General features: G+C 41.6%; 4 protein-coding genes across 9 annotated transcripts in view; all 4 read right to left on the bottom strand.

Annotated features, from left to right (window-relative positions):
* Positions 1-632: 632 nt before the first annotated feature.
* Positions 633-2,882, bottom strand: LOC143329273 (acyl-coenzyme A thioesterase 1-like). The gene is made up of 3 exons (XM_076745098.1): positions 2,426-2,882; positions 1,609-1,796; positions 633-1,283 (listed from the first exon to the last, which is right to left on the bottom strand). Exons 1-3 carry the CDS (start codon positions 2,880-2,882, stop codon positions 633-635), a joined length of 1,296 nt encoding a protein of 431 aa, XP_076601213.1.
* A 2,562-nt stretch (positions 2,883-5,444) lies between these two features.
* Positions 5,445-13,478, bottom strand: LOC143329536 (acyl-coenzyme A thioesterase 1-like). The gene is made up of 4 exons (XM_076745501.1): positions 13,199-13,478; positions 7,450-7,932; positions 7,070-7,257; positions 5,445-6,744 (listed from the first exon to the last, which is right to left on the bottom strand). Exons 2-4 carry the CDS (start codon positions 7,904-7,906, stop codon positions 6,136-6,138), a joined length of 1,254 nt encoding a protein of 417 aa, XP_076601616.1. The 5' UTR covers positions 7,907-7,932; positions 13,199-13,478; the 3' UTR covers positions 5,445-6,135.
* A 2,780-nt stretch (positions 13,479-16,258) lies between these two features.
* LOC143329833 (acyl-coenzyme A thioesterase 1-like) lies at positions 16,259-19,256 on the bottom strand. Its single transcript, XM_076745939.1, has 3 exons — positions 18,800-19,256; positions 18,177-18,364; positions 16,259-16,888 (listed from the first exon to the last, which is right to left on the bottom strand). Exons 1-3 carry the CDS (start codon positions 19,254-19,256, stop codon positions 16,280-16,282), a joined length of 1,254 nt encoding a protein of 417 aa, XP_076602054.1. The 3' UTR covers positions 16,259-16,279.
* A 1,947-nt stretch (positions 19,257-21,203) lies between these two features.
* Positions 21,204-23,634, bottom strand: part of svilb (supervillin b) — a 36,050-nt gene continuing 33,619 nt past the window's right edge. For 4 of the 6 annotated variants that reach the window (XM_076744715.1, XM_076744718.1, XM_076744720.1 and 1 more), the window contains one exon: positions 21,204-22,645. In XM_076744715.1, the coding sequence (XP_076600830.1) occupies positions 22,559-22,645 (87 nt within the window). In that variant the 3' untranslated portion in view covers positions 21,204-22,558. The remainder of the gene's footprint in view (positions 22,646-23,634) is intronic. The other 2 variants (XM_076744717.1, XM_076744721.1) reach the window with 1 other exon arrangement.

Raw genomic sequence — 23,634 nt, 5'->3', positions numbered from 1 at the left:
TGGGTTTATCTGAACGACTATTATCTTTCATGTTAGCGTTAGCCAGGCCTCCCTTTCAAACTTGCAGTTGGCACAGAATGCTGTGGCTCATCTTCTAACAGGAAAACACAAGACCACACTTCGCCTGTACAGAGCTCATTTTATTGTTATTAAATGGGCTAATGTCAACGTATCTCTCCAACCTTTTACAACAAAGTCCCATCAAGGTCACTCAGGTGAGGTCCTTGTCCCAAGATCACGTCTGAAGCACAGAGAAAATCACACCTTTCCAACACTAGAATGAGTTGCCTCTGCATGCTGGGCTGACCCCGACACTGCCTGTTTTTAAATCCTGTCTTAAAACACATCTTTATTCTCTGACTCTTAACTCGCTGTGACAGTGGCCTGTCTACATGACTGTCTTTTAAACTGGTCTTTGTGCTTTTACTGTGTTGGTTTTATGTTTCATATGTCGCAGAGCACTTTGGACAATTGATGTTGTTTTTAAAATTTGCTTTTTGAATAAATGTGGATTGCATAGGAAGACTGCACCAGGTTGTGATTGGTCATAATCTTTCAACATAATTCAATGTACAAACATTAAAACATTCACTCAATTGCAAACATTCAGCTTCATATATAACTATCTTAGGTTAATCGGCATTAGTTGTCACTTTCCTGTCAACCTGTTTGTATCGAAACTTGGCTTTAGTCTGTGCAGCATCGCAGCTCAGGTGAGTTCTGAAGAACTCCTGGATCTTCTTCCACAGGTGGACTTCAGCTGCTGAATGAGCCTTGGACTCACCTCCCCACAGGACTGTGAGGTCCACGATCCCATTTAAAGATGAGGTGCAGTGCGGTCCGTACGGGGACTCCAGTAAGTGTCCAGCTTTTGGGTAACACACACTCTCAAAGTTCTCCTTCCCATGACGCTTCAGTCTCTCCACCATCTCGTCCACGTAACCTTTGCTGTCCCAGTTGAGGTCGTCCTCTGAAGCCACAAAGAGGAGACGTCCTTCAGCTTGTTCAACGGGGATCAGACTGCCCTTGTTCTCCTCTGCCAGGGGATTGTTAACAGAATACTTGATAATGGTAGCTCCTGACTCAGTGCAAATCACCTTGTTGTGGTCGAATAGTAACGGTGAGAGGATCTGGTGACTCTTATAGAACAGAGGGAAGCCCACATTGGCACTGCAGCCATTGATCCACACTACGGCCTCAACACCCGGCACAAAAGCAGCAAGTGAGAGCGCAATATCTCCTCCCTTTGATCGGGACACTACGCCAATTCCTTTACTGCCCACCTGTGAAAAAACAAGAAAATTAGAGGTGATGGAATCTGAATAAACACACAGAGCTTAGGAACTGGTCTATGAAGGTGAATCAGCAAACAGTGTAAAGACTGGATGAAATGTGGAGGTCTCATCAAGCATGCAGGCTCAATCAACTAGTGAAAAAAAACATTTCCTTGGTTGTCACATACAACATCCTGTGACCCCGGGTTCACAACTTGCTTCTGCTGTGCTCACAAATAGGAACCAGAACATTTCTGGCTTCCCACCAAATGTGTCAAAATGAAAGGTCTGTAACTTTATGCTGCTGTGTTTCAAACTTACTCAAAGGACTCACCTTAGGCTGTCGTTGTAAGAAATCCTTTGCTTCTTCAAAGCGGTCCAGATGAATCTCTTTGAAGGTGCCAATCTTCTGATTGTACACCGGCACAGCCAGAACCACAAAGCCCTTGTTGGCCAGCAGACAGGCTCTTCTTTCTGTCATAAAGCTGCACAAATCCAACACAGCAGGAAACGGACCGTCTCCTGGAACACAGACATACGAGTGAATGTCAGCAGATAATCACAGAGCAACTCTGAGCAAGGAAGGGACAGATACTTTCACCTTATAGCTTGGTATGACGCATTCTCTTAAAACGTATGATTGGTTGTTCAATTTCGTCACAAAGATCAACTTCATGAATCTGACCCCTGAAATACCATTCACCCTCAAGGGAGCTGTTACTGGATTGTTTGATTTGTTGGTAAACCAGCTGAATCCTAAAGGCTTTAATTAAGCTCTGATGAGGCAGAACATGGAGACCCACTAACCTGGGGGAGTAAACAGGACTCCCTGATCTTGCATGTTTTTATGGAAGGGGCCTTTCTGTGTGGAGTTTGCATGTTCTTCCCATGTTCACCAGGGGTATCCTCCATAAAAAACCCCCACTAAAAACATGCAAGAAGATCACCACCTGATCAATGGTGACAAACAGCAGGCACTGAAGGCATGGTGGAGGACACGCCCACAGACAGGAATCAAACCCAGGACCTTCTAACTGTGAGGCGACAGTGTTGCCACTGAACCACCGTGACACCCACCCATATACATTCATACCAACATACTAAAGGCTTTAATTAAGCTCTGATGAGGCAGAACATGGAGAACCACCAACCTGGGGGAGTAAACAGGACTCCCTGAAAACTCCCCTCTTTGACGGGGACCCGGCTGACTCCATCTCCCATCAGAAGCCTCTCATTGGTCGCTTCTGCCAGCATCTGGCCCTCACCTTCCTCCTTGTGCACAGAGAACGTCACCTCGAGGGGCTGCAGTGCTTTATCCTTGATAAAGCACCTGTGTGGGGTCTCCGGCCTCATCGACCACAGCAGACCCATGGGTTCAACCCCAACATAGCTCCCACCGAGTGAGGGGTCTCTGTCAAGGTCAATCTCCCCGCTCTCATCAGCCCTGTAGGTGGCCGAGGAGCTGAACACCACCCCCTTCTCGTCAGTCGATCTGGCTCTCATGGTAACCACCTGTTTGGGTCTCAGCCCGGCCACCTTCACCTGAACGGGCTCATCATACAAGCATCTGGCGTTCGGCAGCAGCCTCACTCTGATTTGGGAGGACATCTCTTCTCAAACTGAGGATCCTTTGACTGGAACAAAGTAAACAGGCCAGTCAGCAAATATGACCAAATCTACCTGTGACAGCATTGACACTGTAGTGCATTTGATATTGAGCTACAGAACATTTTGTTCATGCAAGCAGACAGAATAAATGAGATAATTAAGTCTGCAAACTGGAAAAACTGCTTGTTGAATGTTGAAACTGAGCCTTTTCATGCAATGTGTCGCAGACCTGCCCACCAAACTCCATTCAAAATTTGTCAACTTTTAAACTTTTAATTAGCAGGCGACAGCTTTCCAATGTTAACGTTTATTTAATCATTTTAATGCAGTGGAGGTCACCGTTTATTGCAAAAGATACGAGGCTGCAGAATGTGTCCATGTTGAAATGAAGCTTTACAAAAAGCTTGAAACTTTGATCATAACCAGAAGTTTTTGATGAGTCTGATGAGTTTCAAACAGCACACTGGGGACTGAAACTGCTCAGAAAAATAGCGACACTGACCTGTGATGTGAGCCTCGTGCCGTCCTGATGGAAATGCTGCTGAAAACATCAGTTTGTTGAATGAAGTCCTGTGCAGTTTGACACTGTGGCCTGCAGAGGGCGCTCATCAATGTGTGTTTAATTCAAAGTGGCTTCTCCACAGCTGAGATCTGAAGTTCCAAATGACTGGCTGAAAGCAACATTAAGTGCATTTACTTACTTACTCAATTATAGCATTTAAGGACAGGTCAAAGACTTGTTTTGTGCCTCTAACAAAAAAGAGGGTTTGAGATAAAAGACACAGAGTTTATTAATGTCTGTGAGCATCTAGAAAACATTGTTGCCCTCTAGTGGTAGTGTAGGCAGACAGCAACGCACCTGAAAGCTTTTGGCTGTTGATTATGTTTTTGACCCTGAATCATGGCCCACATATTCACCGTATTTATTGTACAATTAAATAAATATTCAGCATTTTCGAACATACTGAATGAATGGGAGATCTGGTGAATTTGTTGTCACTCATTCATGTCTGTGATTGGTTTAGAACCAAATATCCTTTTTCTTACTGTAAAAATGAAAAAATGTCGGCTCTAAACCATCACACTTTCATCCTATTACCAGCTTGAATTTTCAAGTAGAGTCAGATTTTATGTTTCTGTTTATATTTAACATTATATTTCATTGTTGGGATTATTTCTGGCACCATATCTTTCACCATAACACTTTATTTTCTGGCATTGACAGACCTTCAGTGACAATGGTGAGCATTTGCACTCCGCACTGTGCTGGGTTTCAAGTGGTAAATCAATCGTGTGTGTAGAACATGTGTGTGTTCAGAGTTATGGTGATTTTTTTTTTTTATTTTATCCACCTCGCAACATCCTCCACCCTCGCTTGTGAACGACTGAGCCTTTCCAGGATGCCTCTTTCATACCCAATCATGATCCTATCACCTCTTACCAATGAACCCGATTACCTGTGGAACGTTCCAAACAGGTGTTTTTGGAGCATTCCACATCTTTCCCAGTCTTTAGTTGCTCCTGACCAAACTTGTTTGAAACGTGCTCCTGCAACAAATTCAGGATAAGCAGATATTTACAAAAATAAATGAAGCTGATGAGGTCAAACATTAAATATATGGTCTGGAGTACATGCCACATTAAATAGGCTACAGCTAGCAGACAGTTAGCTAACAGCTAGCCCAGCTCACTCTGAAGGTAACATCTGCCCACCTGCACCTGTAAGTGTCAAAGCAGCATTCACTGTCTTATGGGCTGTCTCATGTCACACGATTTCTTGGCTGGGACCAGTAATTTCCTGGAATCTCCACTGGTTGCAGAGCAACTGCTCCTACTCAAGAAGTACGCCATATTTCCCAATATATCAAACTGGTCATTTAAATTGTAGGTTTACACTAGTCCTATTTATCTGTTTCTAAAACAAACAACACATTAACATAACCATATAAAGACTGTCAATGGTTGGCATAAATCCAGGTTTTAATTAAAGTTTAACATCCATTAACCAGGATTCATACAGCTTTACAGTGGAGATCAAAAAATATTAATACTTGATTTATTCTGGAATATTGTTATTGTTCATTGTTCAGAATTTGCTAGAATATTAGCTGTGGTTATACCACTGATTGGGAGACAACTGCAGTGAAGGAACTGCATATTGCTGGAGGAGGTTCTCATTTGCATTCACCCCGCCATCAAGCTGAACATGAGGTCCAACTCCTGCTGCAGAAAACATCCCCAAACCATGACACTTCCTCCTCAAACTTAACTGACTTCTGAACACATTTTGGCTTCAGTCTTTCCCCAATTTGATGCCAAACATAATGTTTCCCATCAGACCCAAATAAATTGACCTTAGTCTCATCAGTTGGTGTTATTGAATGAAGCTCTGTGCAGTTCAGCAGTCTGGCCTGCAGAGGACGCTCATCAATCTGTGTTTCAGAGGGTTCGACAGCCAAATCAGTAACATGCAGTACTTAAACGTGAGTATTTTCATTATGTGCTTCTTTACAGGGAATTATTGTATTTTCATGCCACAGAAAAGTTAAGAGTACAAAGTTTCATGTCATGTATTTATTTTTAAGGACAACACACATTAACCAACATTTCTGTAGCCAGCTGGATCATTTTGAACTCAAATTTACAGGCAGAGGACAAGACGCCATGAAGACAGTAACAGCAGCAAAATATGCAATTAAATAGTCCTTGTCAACTAATGGCTCTACGATGGTCTTTTAAGCCTCATATTGCTAAAATCAGATAAAAACACAGGCATGATTTGGCTCCTCTTACAGCAGAGGGGGAGCACTGCAGCCACAGATCCGCACTGTGGCATCAACACCTGGCAGGTAAGAAGCCACTGAAAGAGCAAGATGACTTTTCGACAGTGATATCACACCAGATCTGCCTTCCTGCAGGAAATGACAGAACAGATGAATTGCTTGTTTGTGTCTGTATGACTGTCTTTTAAACTGGTCTTTGTGCTTTTACTGTGTTGATTTATTTTGAATTATTTGCTTTATTTAGATTGCAGAGCACTTTTAATAAACTGTTGTTTTTAAATGTGCTTTATAAATCAATATATTTGGACTGGATAGGAAGACTGCACCAGCTTGTGATTGGTCATAATCTTTCAACATAATTCAATGTACAAACATTAAAACATTCACTCAATTGCAAACACTCAGCGTCATATATAATTATCTTTGGTTAATTAGCATTGGTTGTCACTTTCCTGTCAACCTGTTTGTATCTATAACTTGGCTTCAGTCTCTGCAGCATCGCAGCTCAGGTGAGTTCTGAAGAACTCCTGGACCTTCTTCCACAGGTGGACTTCAGCTGCTGCATGAGCCTTGGACTCACCTCCCCACAGGACTGGAAAGCCTACGAGTCTATGGAAAGATGAGGTGCAGTGCGGTCCATACGGTGGCTCCAGTAAGTGTCCAGCTTTTGGGTAACACAAACTCTCAAAGTTCTCCTTCCCATGACGCTTCAGTCTCTCCACCATCTCGTCCACGTAACCTTTGCTGTCCCAGTTGAGGTCGTCCTCTGAAGCCACAAAGAGGAGACGTCCTTCGGCTTGTTCAACGGGGATCAGACTGCCCTTGTTCTCCTCTGCCAGGGGATTGTTAACAGCATACTTGATAATGGTAGCTCCTGACTCAGTGCGAATCACCTTGCTGGGGTCGAATAGTAACGGTGAGAGGATCTGATGACTCTTATAGAACAGAGGGAAGCCCAGATTGGCACTGCAGCCGTTGATCCACACTACGGCCTCAACACCCGGCACAAAAGCAGCAAGTGAGAGCGCAATATCTCCTCCCTTTGATCGGGACACTACGCCAATTCCTTTACTGCCCACCTGTGAAAAAACAAGAAAATTAGAGGTGATGGAATCTGAATAAACACACAGAGCTTAGGAACTGGTCTATGAAGGTGAATCAGCAAACAGTGTAAAGACTGGATGAAATGTGGAGGTCTCATCAAGCATGCAGGCTCAATCAACTAGTGAAAAAAAACATTTCCTTTCTTGTCACATATAACATCCTGTGACCCCGGGTTCACAACTTGCTTCTGCTGTGCTCACAAATAGGAACCAGAACATTTCTGGCTTTCCACCAAATGTGTCAAAATGAAAGGTCTGTAACTTTATGCTGCTGTGTTTCAAACTTACTCAAAGGACTCACCTTAGGCTGTCGTTGTAAGAAATCCTTTGCTTCTTCAAAGCGGTCCAGATGAATCTCTTGGAAGGTGCCAGGCTTGTCATGGTATGCCGGCACAGCCAGAACCACAAAGCCCTTGTTGGCCAGCAGAGAGGTTCTTCTTTCTGACATAAAGCTGCACAAATCCAACACAGCAGGAAACGGACCGTCTCCTGGAACACAGACATACGAGTGAATGTCAGCAGATAATCACAGAGCAACTCTGAGCAAGGAAGGGACAGATACTTTCACCTTATAGCTTGGTATGACGCATTCTCTTAAAACGTATGATTGGTTGTTCAATTTCGTCACAAGGATCAACTTTAATTAAGCTCTAATGAGTCAGAACATGGAGAACCACCGACCTGGGGGAGTAAACAGGACTCCCTGAAAACTCCCCTCTTTGACGGGGAGCCGGCTGACTCCATCTCCCATCAGAAGCCTCTCATTGGTCGCCTCTGCCAGCATGCTGCCCTCACCTTCCTCCTCGTGCACAGAGAACTTCACCTCGAGGGGCTGCAGCGCATCATCCTTCTTAAACTTCTTGTGTGGGGTCTCCGGCCTCATCGACCACAGCAGACCCATGGGTTCAACCTCAACATAGCTCCCACCAAGTGAGGGGTCTCTGTCCAGGTCGATCTCCCCGCTCTCATCAGCCCTGTAGGTGGCCGAGGAGCTGAACACCACCCCCTTCTCATCAGTCGATCTGGCTCTCATGGTAACCACCTGTCTGGGTCTCAGCCCGGCCACCTTCACCTGAACAGGCTCATCATACAAGCATCTGGCGTTCGGCAGCAGCCTCACCCTGACTTGGGAGGACATCTCTTCTCAAACTGAGGATCCTTTGACTGAACAAAGTAAACAGGACATAGAAGACATAAAATCTACCTGCATCAGTATTGACACTGTCACGTATCTGATAAAGAGCTTCACTATTGTGTAAGAAAGCAGAGAAATTTAAGGTCAAATGGTTCATGGTTTTGTGCAGATACAGACTCGATCAGTTGTATTATCTGGGATGTAATATATATGTAAGTCTGTTAAAACACCTGTACAGATAACTCAATACTCCTCGTCTCCAAAGTGGCATCAAAATCTGCATTAATGACCGGGCAGTTTGTCGTTGCATGAACAAAGTCCATGAAGGTTACACATTAACTTTGGGCAGTTTTTCCCCCTGTGTTTCCTTTTGTTTTCCCTTCCCTCCCTTGTCGTGCTCCTCCCTGTCTGTCTTCCTCCCTCTGTGTCTGTGTGATTGACGTGTTACCAGCGCAGGCTTGTTGCTTGTGCCTGACAAACTCTGTTATCACAGGTTGTGTTTAGTGTGATTATTGGTAAATATTTTAACCTTTCTCATTTATCGACAATTGAGATATTTTAAAATGTGTTTGTACTTATTCATATGCATGTGATCAAGCTCCATCTTTTCTTTCTTTCTTTCTTTCTTTCTTGTTTGATACTGTGTGTCTTAGCATTTAATGGTGTCTGTAACTGAGTGGTGCTTGAATGTGTTTCAGGTCTAAAGATATCAGTTACTGACGAATGTAAGCACTATTAATTTTCAGAAAGCAATGGAAAGCACCAAAAATCCTAAGAGAGAAATGTAATAGCAGCGTCCTCACAAGTTTGGCCAGACCAAAGATGAATAGTGATGGGAGTATAAAGTCCACTCAAGGAGGAGGTAGTTTGTGTAACTGTGTGTTTTTGGTTTCTGATTGACATTAATAGTCAGATCAAACTGTTAATAAACTTAGTAACGTCATGAAATGTCATGCACGCATTCAAGTAGAACAATATGTCTGAAAACTGAAAACACTCGGTGTTTAAACTGCCAACTGCAACTGTATGCCCTGTGGGTTAAGACCTGCCCCACCAAATTCCATTCAAAATTTGGCAAATTAAACTAAACTTCATGAGCAAGCAATAACATAGCCTACAGTTTCACACTGCAATTAAATCTGATGAATCATGGGTCGTTCTGGTTAATTCGGCAATGAATGTCAATGAAATCTGAAAAAAATCTCAACAGAAGGTTATTCTGGGCTAAAGGTCAGCGATGTGAAAGTGGGAGAAATGGTCACGGAACTAATTTCTGAAGTTAAATTTTATTTCAGCTTCTTAACACCATGGAGGTCTTCATATAACTTGATTTTGTTTAACATTGTGTCAATATTAGAGGCAGTCAAGCTGAAACCACCTGACCACAGGACAATAAATGCGATGTAATACCTTTTTATTTGATTTAATTATAACCACAAGCGTTTGGTGAGTCTGGTGAATATCGAACTGCACACTGGGTACTGAGCTTGATCAAACATATCAAAATTAAATAAATAGATAAATTTATCAATAATCGAGTTACTAACCTGTTATGTGAGCCTCGCGCCGACCTGCTTTAACCGCTGCTGAAAACATCAGCTGGTTTTATTGAATGAAGCTCTGTGCAGTTCAGCTGTTTGGCCTGCAGAGGGCGCTTATCAATCTGCGTTTTTTTTGTTTTGTTTTGTTTTTTTCAAACTGTCAGAGGGTTTTGCACACGAGACCTAAAGTTACACATCAGTGGTGAAAACTAACAAGTGTAGTACTTAAGCACACTTTTGAAATACTTAAACTTGAGTATTTTCATCATGTGCTTCTTTATTGGGAATGTTTGTATTTTTTATGCCACAGCTACTTTGAAGATGAATCTTTTACAGTCAAAATGTTTGACTGGCTCATAAAACATGATGCACTGTTAATGAATAAACTTCCCAATAGTAATATAAAGAAGATAAACTTTGCTCCACTTCAACCTGATGCAACATCAAAACGCAGCTTACATGTTAATGTTTCTACAATATGAATCCAATAATATAATAATATAACACTCTGCAGAGGGACATTATACAAACTGAGTATTAGCACTTTTTATTCTTCATTCTCCCCACTTAAATAAACATTTAAATGCATGACTTTTACTCATGATGGAGTATTTTAAGTTGTGCGGCTGCTGCTTTTTCTTCAGTAAAGAATATGAATACTTCTTCCACCACTGCCAAATATGTTGGAGATTATTGGTGCAAGGTCAAGTACAATTTGATTATTAAACGTGCAGCATGCGGCACCACTAGTGTTGGTTTATCTTGGAATCAATGATCAATGTGCAGGATTTGGAAGGATAAAAAGTTTCATGTCGTCATTTATTTTTTTATTAGGGCAACACACATTAAGCAACATTTCTGTTGCCAGCTGGATACTTTTCAACTCAAATGAGGTGATGGCTAAAATTTACAAACAGGTGATGAGACACCACAAAAACAGCAGCAGCAGAAAAGTATGCAATTAAACAGTCTTTGTTCAATAATGGCAGTGTAGTTGTCTTTGAAGCCTTCTTGCTATAATATGTAAAGTCCACTGTGAGGCTCTCACGTCCAGAAAACCTCCAACACTTTATGCTTGACAAAGACATGATTTGTAATTGTAAAACAAAGAAATCTACTGAAATAATTTTACATAATTGCTTCGCAGTCCTAACAAACACATCCAGAAGTTTTAGCCTTCCTTCAGTGTTGACTATGACTGTGATCGTATCTCAAAGAGGAGGTAGTTTATGTAACTGTGTGATTTTGGTTTCTGATTGACATTAATAGTCAGATCAAACTGTTAATAAACCTAGTAACATCATGAAATGTCATGGACGCATTCAAGTAGAACAATATGTCTGAAAACTGAAATCACTCTGTGTTTAAACTGCCAACTGCAACTGTATGCTCTGTGGGTTAAGACCTGCCTCACCAATTTCAATTCAAAATTTAGCAAATTAAACTAAACTTCATGAGTAAGCAATAACAAAGCCTACAGTTTCACACTGCAATTAAATCTGATGAATCATGGGTCGTTCTGGTTAATTCGGCAATGAATGTCAATGAAATCTGAAAAAAATCTCAACAGAAGGTTATTCTGGGCTAAAGGTCAGCGATGTTAAAGTGGGTGAAATGGTCACGGAACTAATTTCCGAAGATAAATTGTATTTCAGCTTCTTAACACCACGGAGGTCATCACATGACTTGATTCTGTTAAAGTTTAACGTTGTGTTAATGTTAAAAGAAGTTTTATTGAATGAAGCTCTGTGCAGTTCAGCTGTTTGGCCTGCAGAGGGCGCTTATCAATCTGCGTTTTTTTTGTTTGTTTTTTTCAAACTGTCAGAGGGTTTTACACACAAGACCTAAAGTTACACATCAGTGGTGAAAACTAACAAATGTAGTACTTAAGCACACTTTTGAAATACTTAAACTTGAGTATTTTCATCATGTGCTTCTTTATTGGGAATGTTTGTATTTTTTATGCCACAGCTACTTTGAAGATGAATCTTTTACAGTCAAAATGTTTGACTGGCTCATAAAACATGATGCACTGTTAATGAATAAACTTCCCAATAGTAATATAAAGAAGATAAACTTTGCTCCACTTCAACCTGATGCAACATCAAAACGCAGCTTACATGTTAATGTTTCTACAATATGAATCCAATAATATAATAATATAACACTCTGCAGGGGGACATTATGCAAACTGAGTATTAGCACTTTTTATTCTTCATTCTCCCCACTTAAATAAACATTTAACTGCATGACTTTTACTCATGATGGAGTATTTTTAAGTTGTGCAACTGCTGATTTTACTTCAGTAAAGAATATGAATACTTCTTCCACCACTGCCAAAAATGTTGGGGATTATTGGTGCAAGGTCAAGTACAATTTGATTATTAAATGTGCAGCATGCTGCACCACTAGTGTTGGTTCATCTTGGAATCAATGATCAATGTGCAGGATTTGGAAGGATAAAAAGTTTCATGTCGTCATTTATTTTTTTATTAGGGCAACACACATTAAGCAACATTTCTGTTGCCAGCTGGATACTTTTCAACTCAAATGAGGTGATGGCTAAAATTTACAAACAGGTGATGAGACACCGTAAAGACAGCAGCAGCAGCAAAGTATGCAATTAAACAGTCTTTGTTCAATAATGGCAGTGTAGTTGTCTTTGAAGCCTTCTTGCTATAATATGTAAAGTCCACTGTGAGGCTCTCACGTCCAGAAAACCTCCAACACTTTATGCTTGACAAAGACATGGTTTGTAATTGTAAAACAAAGAAATCTACTGAAATAATTTTACATAATTACTTCGCAGTTCTAACAAACACATCCAGAAGTTTTAGCCTTCCTTCAGTGTTGACTATGACTGTGATCGTATCTCAAAGAGGAGGTAGTTTATGTAACTGTGTGATTTGGTTTCTGATTGACATTAATAGTCAGATCAAACTGTTAATAAACTTAGTAACGTCATGAAATGTCATGCACGCATTCAAGTAGAACAATATGTCTGAAAACTGAAATCACTCTGTGTTTAAACTGCCAACTGCAACTGTATGCCCTGTGGGTTAAGACCTGCCTCACCAAATTCAATTCAAAATTTAGCAAATTAAACTAAACTTCATGAGTAAGCAATAACAAAGCCTACAGTTTCACACTGCAATTAAATCTGATGAATCATGGGTCGTTCTGGTTAATTCGGCAATGAATGTCAATGAAATCTGAAAAAAAATCTCAACAGAAGGTTATTCTGGGCTAAAGGTCAGCGATGTCAAAGTGGGTGAAATGGTCACGGAACTGATTTCCGAAGATAAATTTTATTTCAGCTTCTTAACACCACGGAGGTCATCATATAACTTGAGTCTGTTAAAGTTTAACGTTGTGTTAATGTTAAAAGAAGTTTTGCAAACTGAGTATTATCGCTTTGTATTCTTCAGTCTCTGTGCTTAAATAAACATTTAAATGCATGACTTGTACTCATGATGGAGTATTTTTAAGTTGTGCGACTGCTGATGCAGCGCCCTCTTGGCTCGAATAAATAAGACGTGGAGTTTCAAGAACGGGTGTCACATTTACTTGTATTGCACCGTGAAAACTACAGAGGAAAAAGACAGAAAAAACACTTTCCTGTAGCTTCACAACTCACATACAAACATGACAAAGTTTAACAGTGCAAGTATTACATTTGTCTTCCTGAAATTATTCTTATTCACATGAACATAAATCATATCTTTGACAATAACACACAATCACTGTTTCATACCTCGCTCCGCACACAGTGCCGAGGGCGCTGACTTAAGGGGGTGTGGACGACGGCTCTTTCCGTTTGCCTTCATCGACCAGCCCTTAGAAACAGCGTTCGTTCAATACAAAGGCAACGAGGTAAATAACGAGATAGACTAACTTCTCGAGATCTAACATGGAAACGGGATACATGGCTAACTTTAGCATTTAAACTTTAACCTGTATCCTCGATGATCTCCAAACTTAGTATGACAACCGTAGAACAGCTCGAAAAGTCTCGACGTACGGCAGGAGGAAACAGCAACCTTTCAAAATAAAATATCGTAACAAGCCAAAAAGTGGCAGTGCAGCGCCAGATCATCGGACATCAGATCCATATAACAATCACAGCAGAGGTAATTTTAAAGTCATTTACAGCTGATTTTACTTCAGTAAAGAATATGAATACTTCTTCCACCACTGCAAAAAAATGTTGGAGATTACTGGTGCAAGGTCAAGTACGATTTGATTATTAAATGTGCAGCATGCTGCACCACTAGTGTTGGTTCATCTTGGAATCAATGATCAATGTGCAGGATTTGGAAGTTAAGGATAAAAAGTTTCATGTCGTCATTTATTTATTTATGACGGCAACACACATTAAGCAACATTTCTGTTGCCAGCTGGATACTTTTCAACTCAAATGAGGTGATGGCTAAAATTTACAAACAGGTAATGAGACACCACAAAAACAGCAGCAGCAGAAAAGTATGCAATTAAACAGTCTTTGTTCAATAATGGCAGTGTAGTTGTCTTTGAAGCCTTCTTGCTATAATATGTAAAGTCCACTGTGAGGCTCTCACTTCCAGAAAACCTCCAACATTTTATACTTGACAAAGACGTGAATTGTAATTGTAAAAACAAAGAAATCTACTGAAATAATTTTACATAATTACTTCGCAGTCCTAACAAACAAATCCAGAAGTTTTAGCCTCCTTCAGTGTTGACTATGACTGTGATCGTATCTCAAAGGGGAGGTAGTTTATGTAACTGTGTGATTTTGGTTTCTGATTGACATTAATAGTCAGATCAAACTGTTAATAAACTTAGTAACATCATGAAATGTCATGGACGCATTCAAGTAGAACAATATGTCTGAAAACTGAAAACACTCAGTGTTTAAACTGCCAACTGTAACTGTATACTCTGTGGGTTAAGACCTGCCTCACCAAATTCCATTTAAAATTTGGCAAATTAAACTAAACTTCATGAGCAAGCAATAACATAGCCTACAGTTTCACACTGCAATTAAATCTGATGAATCATGGGTCGTTCTGGTTAATTCGGCAATGATTGTCAATGAAATCTGAAAAAAATCTCAACAGAAGGTTATTCTGGGCTAAAGGTCAGCGATGTCAAAGTGGGTGAAATGGTCACGGAACTAATTTCCGAAGATAAATTTTATTTCAGCTTCTTAACACCACGGAGGTCTTCATATAACTTGATTCTGTTAAAGTTTAACGTTGCGTTAATGTTAAAATAAGTTTTATTGAATGAAGCTCTATGCAGTTCAGCTGTTTGGCCTGCAGAGGGCGCTTATCAATCTGCTGCAGAAAACATCCCCAAACCATGACACTTCCTCCTCCAAATTTAACTGACTTCTGAACACATTTTGGCTTCAGTCTTTCCCCAATTTGATGCCAAACATAATGTTTCCCATCAGACCCAAATAAATTGACCTTAGTCTCATCAGTTGGTGTTATTGAATGAAGCTCTGTGCAGTTCAGCAGTCTGGCCTGCAGAGGACGCTCATCAATCTGTGTTTCAGAGGGTTCGACAGCCAAATCAGTAACAAGAAGTATAGTACTTAAACTTGAGTATTTTCATTATGTGCTTCATTACAGGGAATTATTGTATTTTTATGCCACAGAAAAGTTAAGGGTAAAAAGTCATGTATTTATTTTTAAGGACAACACACATTAACCAACATTTCTGAAGCCAGCTGGATCATTTTGAACTCAAATTTACAGGCAGAGGACAAGACGCCATGAAGACAGTAACAGCAGCAAAATATGTAATTAAATAGTCCTTGTCAAATAATGGCTCTATGATTGTCTTTTAAGCCTCATCTTAATAAAATTAGATATAAACACAGGCATGATTTAGCTCCTCTTACAGCAGAGGGGGAGCACTGCAGCCACAGATCCGCACTGTGGCATCAACACCTGGCAGGTAAGAAGCCACTGAAAGAGCAAGATGACTTTTCGACAGTGATATCACACCAGATCTGCCTTCCTGCAGGAAATGACAGAACACAACCACAGTAGAGCTCAGGAAGGTTCATCTGTCTTTTTTCAGTCATGCTGGAAACACCTGAACACTGTTCACCTGGGACAGATGCTTCTGATCTTCCACCACATGATTCACAAGCAATTCAAGTATCTGAGTCTGATTTGGTGCATATTTTTTTTGCAGCAAACACAAAGTACAATAAATCGAGACGGTCCCATGAGCAGCTAAAGGAACACAGTCAAACACACAGTCTGGTGCTTTCTTTACTCGTCCTACTGAGGGGATACTGACACTAATACATCCCTCAGTGTTCTTAAACCTTATTGTGTGACTGTCAATACTGACACTGCAGTACATCTCGAACAGCTTCACTATTTGAAGCATTCTGTTTCATTCATCCTCCCAGCAAAGCAACAACCCCATCACTGGGTTTGGAAACGGAGAAATTAAAGCTCTGTTTATATAAATATATATGTTCATATATGTATGTACAGACTCCACTGTTTCACCTTCTGGGGGGTAATTGTTTCTGAATTGAAATTGACAGAAGATTCTCCGAATAACTGAGCAGTTTTGATGTCCGTGGTGTAATATATTTGTAGGTCTGTGGAAATGTCGCTCCTCCACACAGGGGCTTCAAAATAAATCAACATAGATTTGACTGGATTGCATAAGAAGACTGCACCAGCTTGTGATTGGTCATAATCTTTCAACATAATTCAATGTACAAACATTAAAACATTCACTCAATTGCAAACATTCAGCTTCATATATAATTATCTTTGGTTAATTAGCATTGGTTGTTACTTTCCTGTCAACCTGTTTGTATCTATAACTTGACTTTAGTCGCTGTAGCATCGCAGCTCAGGTGAGTTCTGAAGAACTCCTGGATCTTCTTCCACAGGTGGACTTCAGCTGTTGCATGAGCCTTGGACTCACCTCCCCACAGGACTGGAAAGCCTACGAGTCTATGAAAAGATGAGGTGCAGTGCGGTCCGTACGGTGGCTCCAGTAAGTGTCCAGCTTTTGGGTAACACACACTCTCAAAGTTCTCCTTCCCATGATGCTTCAGTCTCTCCACCATCTGGTCCACGTAACCTTTGCTGTCCCAGTTGAGGTCGTCCTCTGAAGCCACAAAGAGGAGACGTCCTTCAGCTTGTTCAACAGGGATCAGACTGCCCTTGTTCTCCTCTGCCAGGGGATTGTTAACACCATACTTGATAACGTTAGCTCCTGACGCAGTGTGAATCACCTTGCTGGGGTCGAATAGTAACGGTGAGAGGATCTGATGACTCTTATAGAACAGAGGGAAGCCCAGATTGGCACTGCAGCCGTTGATCCACACTACGGCCTCAACACCCGGCACAAAAGCAGCAAGTGTGAGCGCAATATCTCCTCCCTTTGATCGGGACACTACGCCAATGCCTTTACTGCCCACCTGTGAAAAAACAAGAAAATTAGTGTTAGGTAGTGCTTGTTTTCCTCCTCGCCCTGTTGTTTCTGTGTGTTCCCTGCCCTCTTGTGGTCTTGTGTTGTCTTCCCTGTTTGTCTAGATTTAAGAAGAAGAAGAAGCATTGGGGGGAGCCATTCCCCTTTATTGTCACACATCATGCACATGCAGGACACTGCACACGAAGGTGAAATTTGTCTTCCGCATTTCACCCATCCTGGTCGTCCTTCCTCCGCGGCAGACCAGGAGCGGTGGGCAGCCAGACCGGCGCCCGGAGACCCAGCTCGTTGTCACCATTGGTCAGGTGGTGATCTTCTTGCATGTCTTTAGTGGGGGTATATTTTACCCCAGGTGAACATGCAAACTCCACACAGAAAGGCCCTTTTTTCCTCAAGCAGCAGGCACCGAAGGCACCCCCGGTGCCCGCAGCGAGAATCAAACTCGGGACCTCCTTGCTGTAAGGCGACAGTGTTGCCACCGTGCCACCGTGCCACAAGATTTGTGTATGGGCTGCACCTGCCGGCGACCTATGCCAGCCCTGCCTCCTGCCACACCTGCAAGTCATCAATTCATCACTCAACTCCTTCACCTGCCTGTATATAAGCCCGGCACAGTTCACCTGTATTCGTGGAATTGTCTGCTTGTCTCAGTGGTATTTCGACCAGTTACCTTTCCTGTGATCTTCTCCTATTTTGTGCCTATGCTGACTTGGATTCTCTCCTCTCCTCTTCAGAGTTCCTTCCTGTTGGTGAGCCCTCAGCCCAGCCCCGTCTTGCCTGTGAAACAGGAGTTTTTGTTTCCGACCAGCTCACAGCGTTGTTTGCTCCCGCCTTTTGTTACCATTTTTCTGGACTGCTTTGTTTAATATATAAGTGTATTTTCAGTTATCCACCCGTCTTCCTAAGTCTTTCCCTGGGTCATCACTGTGGGTTCAATCGTTCTGTTTGAGTGTGCTTGCAGCACACAACAATTAATGGTGATAAAATCTGAATAAACACACAGAGCTTAGGAACTGGTCTACGAAGGTGAATCAGCAAACAGTGTAAAGACTGGATGAAATGTGGAGGTCTCATCAAGCATGCGGGCTCAATCAACTAGTGAAAAAAAACATTTCCTTGGTTGTCACATACAACATCCTGTGACCCCGGGTTCACAACTTGCTTCTGCTGTGCTCACAAATAGGAACCAGAACATTTCTGGCTTCCCACCAAATGTGTCAAAATGAAAGGTCTGTAACTTTATGCTGCTGTGTTTCAAACTTACTCAAAGGACTCACCTTAGGCTGTCGTTGTAAGAAATCCTTTGCTTCTTCAAAGCGGTCCAGATGAATCTCTTTGAAGGTGCCAGGCTTCTCATTGTACGCCGGCACAGCCAGAACCACAAAGCCCTTGTTGGCCAGCAGACAGGCTCTTCTTTCTGTCATAAAGCTGCACAGATCCAACACAGCAGGAAACGGACCGTCTCCTGGAACACAGACATACGAGTGAATGTCAGCAGATAATCACAGAGCAACTCTGAGCAAGGAAGGGACAGATACTTTCACCTTATAGCTTGGTATGACGCATTCTCTTAAAACATATGATTGGTTGTTCAATTTCGTCACAAAGATCAACTTCATGAATCTGACCCCTGAAATACCATTCACCCTCAAGGGAGCTGTTACTGGATTGTTTGATTTGTTGGTAAACCAACTGAATCCTTATCAGACTGGTGCCATCAAAATACAGATAAAGTTTGGAGCTACTTTGAGCCTTATGTATTTATTTAGCCGATGTTATTCATTACATCTGTCCTTTTCCTGCTCTCCTGGTGATCCTAAAAACATTGTTATACATTCATACCAACATACTAAAAGCTTTAATTAAGCTCTAATGAGTCAGAACATGGAGAACCACCGACCTGGGGGAGTAAACAGGACTCCCTGAAAACTCCCCTCTTTGACGGGGAGCCGGCTGACTCCATCTCCCATCAGAAGCCTCTCATTGGTCGCCTCTGCCAGCATGCTGCCCTCACCTTCCTCCTTATGCACAGAGAACTTCACCTCGAGGGGCTGCAGTGCTTTATCCTTGATAAACTGCTTGTGTGGGGTCTCCGGCCTCATCGACCACAGCAGACCCATGGGTTCAACCCCAACATAGCTCCCACCAAGTGAGGGGTCTCTGTCCAGGTCGATCTCCCCGCTCTCATCAGCCCTGTAGGTGGCCGAGGAGCTGAACACCACCCCCTTCTCGTCGGTCGATCTGGCTCTCATGGTAACCACCTGTTTGGGTCTCAGCCCGGCCACCTTCACCCCAACAGGCTCATCATACAAGCATCTAACGCTCGGCAGCAGCCTCAGTCTGATTTGGGAGGACATCTCTTCTCAAACTGAGGATCTTTTGACTGAACAAAGTAAACAGGACATAGAAGACATAAAATCTACCTGCATCAGTATTGACACTGTCACGTATCTGATAAAGAGCTTCACTATTGTGTAAGAAAGCAGAGAAATTTAAGGTCAAATGGTTCATGGTTTTGTGCAGATACAGACTCGATCAGTTGTATTATCTGGGATGTAATATATATGTAAGTCTGTTAAAACACCTGTACAGATAACTCAATACCGCTTCTCTCCAAAGTGGCATCAAAATCTGCATTAATGACCGGGCAGTTTGTCGTTGCATGAACAAAGTCCATGAAGGTTACACATTAACTTTGGGCAGTTTTTCCCCCTGTGTTTCCTTTTGTTTTCCCTTCCCTCCCTTGTCGTGCTCCTCCCTGTCTCTCTTCCTCCCTCTGTGTCTGTGTGATTGACGTGTTACCAGCGCAGGCTCGTTGTTTGTGCCTGACAAACTCTGTTATCACAGGTTGTGTTTAGTGTGATTATTGGTAAATATTTTAACCTTTCTCATTTATCGACAATTGAGATATTTTAAAATGTGTTTGTACTTATTCATGTGCATGTGATCAAGCTCCATCTTTCCTTTCTTTCTTTCTTGTTTGATACTGTGTGTCTTAGCATTTAATGGTGTCTGTAACTGAGTGGTGCTTGAATGTGTTTCAGGTCTAAAGATATCAGTTTCTGACGAATGTAAGCACTATTAATTTTCAGAAAGCAATGGAAAGCACCAAAAATCCTAAGAGAGAAATGTAATAACAGCGTCCTTACAAGTTTGGCCAGACCAAAGATGAATAGTGATGGGAGTATGAAGTCCACTCAAGGAGGAGGTAGTTTGTGTAACTGTGTATTTTTGGTTTCTGATTGACATTAATAGTCAGATCAAACTGTTAATAAACTTAGTAACGTCATGAAATGTCATGCACGCATTCAAGTAGAACAATATGTCTGAAAACTGAAATCACTCAGTGTTTAAACTGCCAACTGCAACTGTATGCCCTGTGGGTTAAGACCTGCCCCACCAAATTCCATTCAAAATTTTTCAAATTAAACTAAACTTCATGAGCAAGCAATAACATAGCCTACAGTTTCACACTGCAATTAAATCTGATGAATTATGGGTCGTTCTGGTTAATTCGGCAATAAAATGTCGATGTAATCTGGAAAAAATCTCAACAACAAATTTAATCTGGGCTAAAGGTCAGCGATGCGAACTGAAACTGCTCAGAAAAATAGTGACACCGACCTGTGAAGTGAGCCTCGTTCCGTCCTGATGGAAATGCTGCTGAAAACATCAGTTCGTTGAATGAAGTCCTGTGCAGTTTGACACTGTGGCCTGCAGAGGGCGCTCATCAATGTGTGCTTAATTCAAAGTGACTTCTCCACAGCTGAGATCCAAATCAGTGGCTGAAAGTAACATTAAGTGCATTTACTTACTTACTCAATTATAGCATTTAAGGACAGGTCAAAGACTTGTTTTGTGCCTCTAACAAAAAAGAGGGTTTGAGATAAAAGACACAGAGTTTATTAATGTCTGTGAGCATCTAGAAAACATTGTTGCCCTCTAGTGGTAGTGTAGGCAGACAGCAACGCACCTGAAAGCTTTTGGCTGTTGATTATGTTTTTGACCCTGAATCATGGCCCACATATTCACCGTATTTATTGTACAATTAAATAAATATTCAGCATTTTTGAACATACTGAATGAATGGGAGATCTGGTGAATTTGTTGTCACGCATTCATGTCTGTGATTGGTTTAGAACCAAATATCCTTTTTCTTACTGTAAAAATGAAAAAATGTCGGCTCTAAACCATCACACTTTCATCCTATTACCAGCTTGAATCAGTCAGAGTCAGATTTTGTATTTCTGTTTGTATTTAACATTATATTTCATTGTTGGGATTATTTCTGGCACCATATCTTTCACCATAACACTTTATTTTCAGACCTTCAGTGACAATGGTGAGCATTCACATCCAGCAATGTATAACGTGTGTGTGTGTTCAGTTATGATGATTTTTTTTTTTTTTTAATCCTCCTTTCGACATCCTCCACCCTCACTTGTGAATGGCCGAGCCCTTCCAGGATGCCCCTTTCATACCCAATCATGATACTATCACCTGTTACCAATGAACCTGATTACCTGTTGAATGTTCCAAACAGGTGTTTTTGGAGCATTCCACATCTTTCCCAGTCTTTAGTTGCTCCAGACCAAACTTGTTTGACACATATTGCTCCATCAAATTCAGAATAAGGAGACATTTACAAAAAATAAAAATGAAAAAAAAAAAAATTAAAAAAAATCAATGAATCTGATGAAGTCAAACATTAAATATATTGTCTTTGTGCTGTTTTCAGTTGAGTGCATGTCACATTCTGTCTGATGTTTTATACAGTGTCCCAGGTGTTCTGGAATCAGTCTGTTTGAAGCAGGAGACACAGAATGAGCCACAGTTTGAGTTGAGCGTTACTGTGATTTAATTCACTATGTCTTATATCACAAAGAAAGTCTTTAAAAATGCAGACTAGAATTTCTGTATATAAACTGTACACAAAAAGCAAGGCACTATACATTCAGATTCATCACGCTGCTGCTTCTCTTCCTCGCCAAAGTCAAACCTTTAAATTACAACTCTTACATCTCTGCTCTCAGGAGCTCAGCGAGTCAGAGTCACTTCAGCAGTTTCAAACAAAACCGAGCGACACGAGTTTCCTACGTGGCCTGACAGCATCCGGACACTGTAGACGGAAAAAAAAAAAAACCTCTCCTCACGACATGTGATGCAACAGGATCTGTTTTTACATAGATACAAAGGAACAAACGCGCCTACACACACACAAACACAGATGAACATTACGCACACACACACACGCACAAACATTATATACAATCGCACGCACATACATACACAACCGTAGCATGGCACTCTGACACCAAGCGTCCTCGTGCGCACGTTTTCTTCAAGTCCACGAGCGGTGCCTGAAGTGTTTGGAGGACACACGAACAGCGTGTGTGAAGCACATCGACGTGTTTCCACCTTCTCTTAAACCGCGTGAATTGAATTTCTGTACATAATGACAAAGTTGAAAGGGAAAACATGACTATAAGCAAGGCGAGTGCATCTCCAGTCTCATCCTCCGTCACGCTCTCTGCAGATTTTCTGTCTCAACGTCGTCGCACGTTAACACCGAAACTGGTTTAGGTGGCGTTTCCTGCGTCTTCGTCTGAGCCGTCCACGTTAAATCCGCTTTGCACGCCATCTTCCATTAAAACCTTCTCTAAAACAGTCCTTTGGCCTTCTTCAGGTTCACTTGCTTCCACCCTGGTAAACTTTCGTATTCCTCTCTCTTCATTTCCAAAGCTTTCTGCAAATGGAAGAAGAGACGTGCAGCTCATTAATCAGGAAGGTGAGGACACGGGGAATTGGAAAATTTCCAATCCGGTGTCAAAGGGAGGTATTGGTGATCACAGCTGTGGAGCTGTCATTCACTGACCACTGGAACTACTAAAGAAATGAAAGATGGAAGAACTTTTATGACCTCGAAGGCACCATTATTTGTGTCTTTAAGTGAGGAGTTTTTATGCCTTTAAAGCACGTCTGAATGTTTCACTGATGAAGCTCTACACTGGAGAGTCTTAGAGCAGGTACACTGGATCAAAAACCAACACAGGCCAACTGGTTCTTTCACAGTTAGAAGCTAAAATTAAGCTACAGAGTAGAATTTTTCACATTAAAGTGCATCAACATGGATCTTTATGAGAAAATAAAGCAACATCTAGTCCATTTTGGACTTACCTATGACATATTTCTTACATTTACATCTGTTAGTTCACACTGTTTCCTCTCATATACCTGGTCAGTACTGGCATATATGACAGGACAACACACCGACGTCATGCTACGATGCATGTAGTGCTCTGTGGGTTGTTACTGTGGACCAAAACCTCAGCAAACCAACTCGACCAACAAACTGCCTCACAGTTTAGTTGTTTCAGGCCTCCGTGTCGTGCTCCACAGACAGACAGTGAGTCAGACTGCAGTGTAGCTGACGGTGAATCATAAGTGCATTCATCTGAACTGAGAGGAGAGAGTCTTCGGTGGAAGGCGTGTGTGTGTGTGTGTGTGTGTGTGTGTGTGTGTGTGTGTGTGTGTGTGTGTGTGTGTAGAGGAAAGCAGCAGAGAGGTGTACAGGAGTGTGGTGCAGCCCAAGGTGTTGAGCTCAGACACCTTTGAAAGAGGAGAAGAGAGGAACAACGGCTGCACAGTTAATCTTCTCAATTATCACTGCAGTATGAATTTGAGAGTTTAGTCACCTAATTTACACCCTCACTTGTTCATATTAAGGAAGAGTGT

Source organism: Chaetodon auriga, chromosome 12 (assembly GCF_051107435.1).
Source record: "Chaetodon auriga isolate fChaAug3 chromosome 12, fChaAug3.hap1, whole genome shotgun sequence".
In the NCBI taxonomy this organism is placed as follows: domain Eukaryota; kingdom Metazoa; phylum Chordata; class Actinopteri; order Chaetodontiformes; family Chaetodontidae; genus Chaetodon; species Chaetodon auriga.
The sequence above is the reverse complement of the archived record's forward strand: the minus strand, read 5'-3'. Positions and strand labels throughout refer to the sequence as shown.